The 2,141-nt window shown below is 38.6% G+C and overlaps 1 protein-coding gene across 1 annotated transcript; it reads right to left on the bottom strand.

Annotated features, from left to right (window-relative positions):
- Positions 1 to 925: 925 nt before the first annotated feature.
- Positions 926 to 1,696, bottom strand: LOC147615348 (uncharacterized). Its single transcript, XM_086778987.1, has one exon. The coding sequence runs from the start codon at positions 1,694 to 1,696 to the stop codon at positions 926 to 928; it is 771 nt and encodes a 256-aa protein (XP_086635113.1).
- Positions 1,697 to 2,141: the final 445 nt, after the last annotated feature.

A 2,141-nucleotide genomic window follows, 5' to 3' on the forward strand; every position in this document is an offset into this window, starting at 1 on the left:
GAAAAAATATTAGATCATGTGGCCTAATATCAATAGACACCACATTGACACCTTTGATAATACAAGTCATACCAATGTTTCAATCAAAGCACTGCAATTGAAATTGAAAAACTCAATGTAGTTGTATGACAAAACATTTTCTTCTAATATATTTGACCACATGGCAAAATATTGAAGGACACAAAACTTTAGAGAAAACCAATACCAACATTTGGATCAAAGTAATGTAATAGCAATTGATTGAAGCATTCTAGCTATACCATACAAGAAAATATTTCTTCCAACATTATCATGTACTTCATACTTGTATTTTAATATAGAAGCACAAACTTTTTGCAACCAATTTTAGGTACAATATGATGAAAATATTTCTAGAAATAAGGACTCTTAAACAATAAACACAAAACTGAGAGAAATAGGCTTGTAAGGCTTGCTTTAGATAGCACCACAAAATGAGAAAATATGTAGGAAATGTTATGTCATGAAATCATCCTCCAAAACACAAGTTCAACCTTACACCATAGTGTTCTCATTGACAAAAGTTAGAGATAGAGAGGTTCAAACACCTGAAGTAGCCTTCAACCTCTCTTTCATAATAATATTTGCTATTTCTTGGCTTGATTCATCCACACCCTCCGGCGGTAGGTCAAGAGCTAGAGCACCAATGGGAGGAACCTCTTGAGCACTTGTAGGTGGGTTGGCGCTCTCATGGGCTCTCCAACATGCCGCTTCAATCTCTCTTTGCTCTTGACTATTGCACACCACTGCAATAGTCTTCATGTGATGTTCCAATGCGAGCATTGATGCAACACCACATGAGAATATATCACATACAACCTCATGTGCATCATTGAATGCCTTGATTGTAGCCTTGATGACCTTCTTTTTCTTTCTAAATATGGCCTTTGCAATAGTTTGTTCTTCTTCAAGCCATTTGTTTGCGGTTGAGAAATGACAACAAAATGAATTGTTTAGGCTCACATGTCATTTTTAACAATGTGAAGACCACCTTTCCAAACATGATAGAATCCCATGTCATGCCCCCAACTCCATGTGCCGCTTCTAGGACAACCACACCAATGGTAATAGGATCTTTATACACATTGTATATAAGATCGAATGCCTCAAGGTTGCACCCCACAATATATACTTGCCAAGGTAAGCTAGTAGAAGAATGAAGAGGATCTTGCTTCTTCACAATAAGAAAGTTCACAATGTCTTTTGCACCATTTGGCAATGGTCCTGCATCAGCCCCTCGTGTGAGCTTTTTTGACACCCAATCACTGCAAACACCTAAAATCTTTGTGTATACATCGTTGGTGATGTCGTATTCAGCAACAAGATCTTCCCAACTCTTCATCATACTATTGCTAGCATGAGTTGAGGCATTGAAGAGAGAAACTAGCTCCTCATGGAGCACCCTATCTTGCTTGATTTGCTTTGCCCTTGTCTCCATGTCAACAACATCCTCTTTGTCCCATTTGTTTCTAAGAAAGACGATGTGTCCATCATTAACTTCCTTTTGTAATGTGAGGATGTCCCCATCCTTTAGACCCATAAGGCAACGAAAAGTTGCGGGAGAAGGCTGCCTTCCCTTCTTTGTGGTGGTATCCTCTTGAGATGAAAGCTCCCCCTTTGAGTATCTCTTCATGATGGTAATCCAACCATCAAATATCTCTTGTGTGCTCACTATCATATGACAATCACGTGATGCACACTTTTCTCCAATGTATTCTAGAAATCTCTATCAAAAATAAAAATATGAAATGAGAAAGAAAACACCAAATGCATCTTGAATAAGACAAGCTAAGGTTGTACATCATTACCTCCCATGGTACTCTTTGAGGACTACCCTTTGGAAGCCCTTGTTGAGGTTTTGGTGGAGACCCAAATGCTATCCATTGATCCCTTACTTGTTGAAGTTGCTCAAGATAAGGACCATTCTTCATAACATTGTGGGATTCCATATTTGTCATCCTAGAAATCTCAATGCACATTTCAGCAGGACAGTCCACCAAGATTCTTGCATTCCTTGTGGCATATAGATGTTTGGTTGCTAGGCATCGATGAGTGCTACTTAGGATATAGATCTTTGCCGCATGGATTGAGTGAAGACCTGATATGATCCAATAGGAGTAAGA

This window comes from Cibotium barometz, chromosome 40 (assembly GCF_041138505.1).
Source record: "Cibotium barometz isolate CiBa-2024 chromosome 40, ASM4113850v1, whole genome shotgun sequence".
Taxonomy (NCBI): Eukaryota; Viridiplantae; Streptophyta; class Polypodiopsida; order Cyatheales; family Cibotiaceae; genus Cibotium; species Cibotium barometz.

Excerpts from the sequence above, each read along its gene's own strand:
- LOC147615348 (XM_086778987.1), bottom strand. The coding sequence starts at position 1,696 with ATGATAGTGAGCACACAAGAGATATTTGATGGTTGGATTACCATCATG.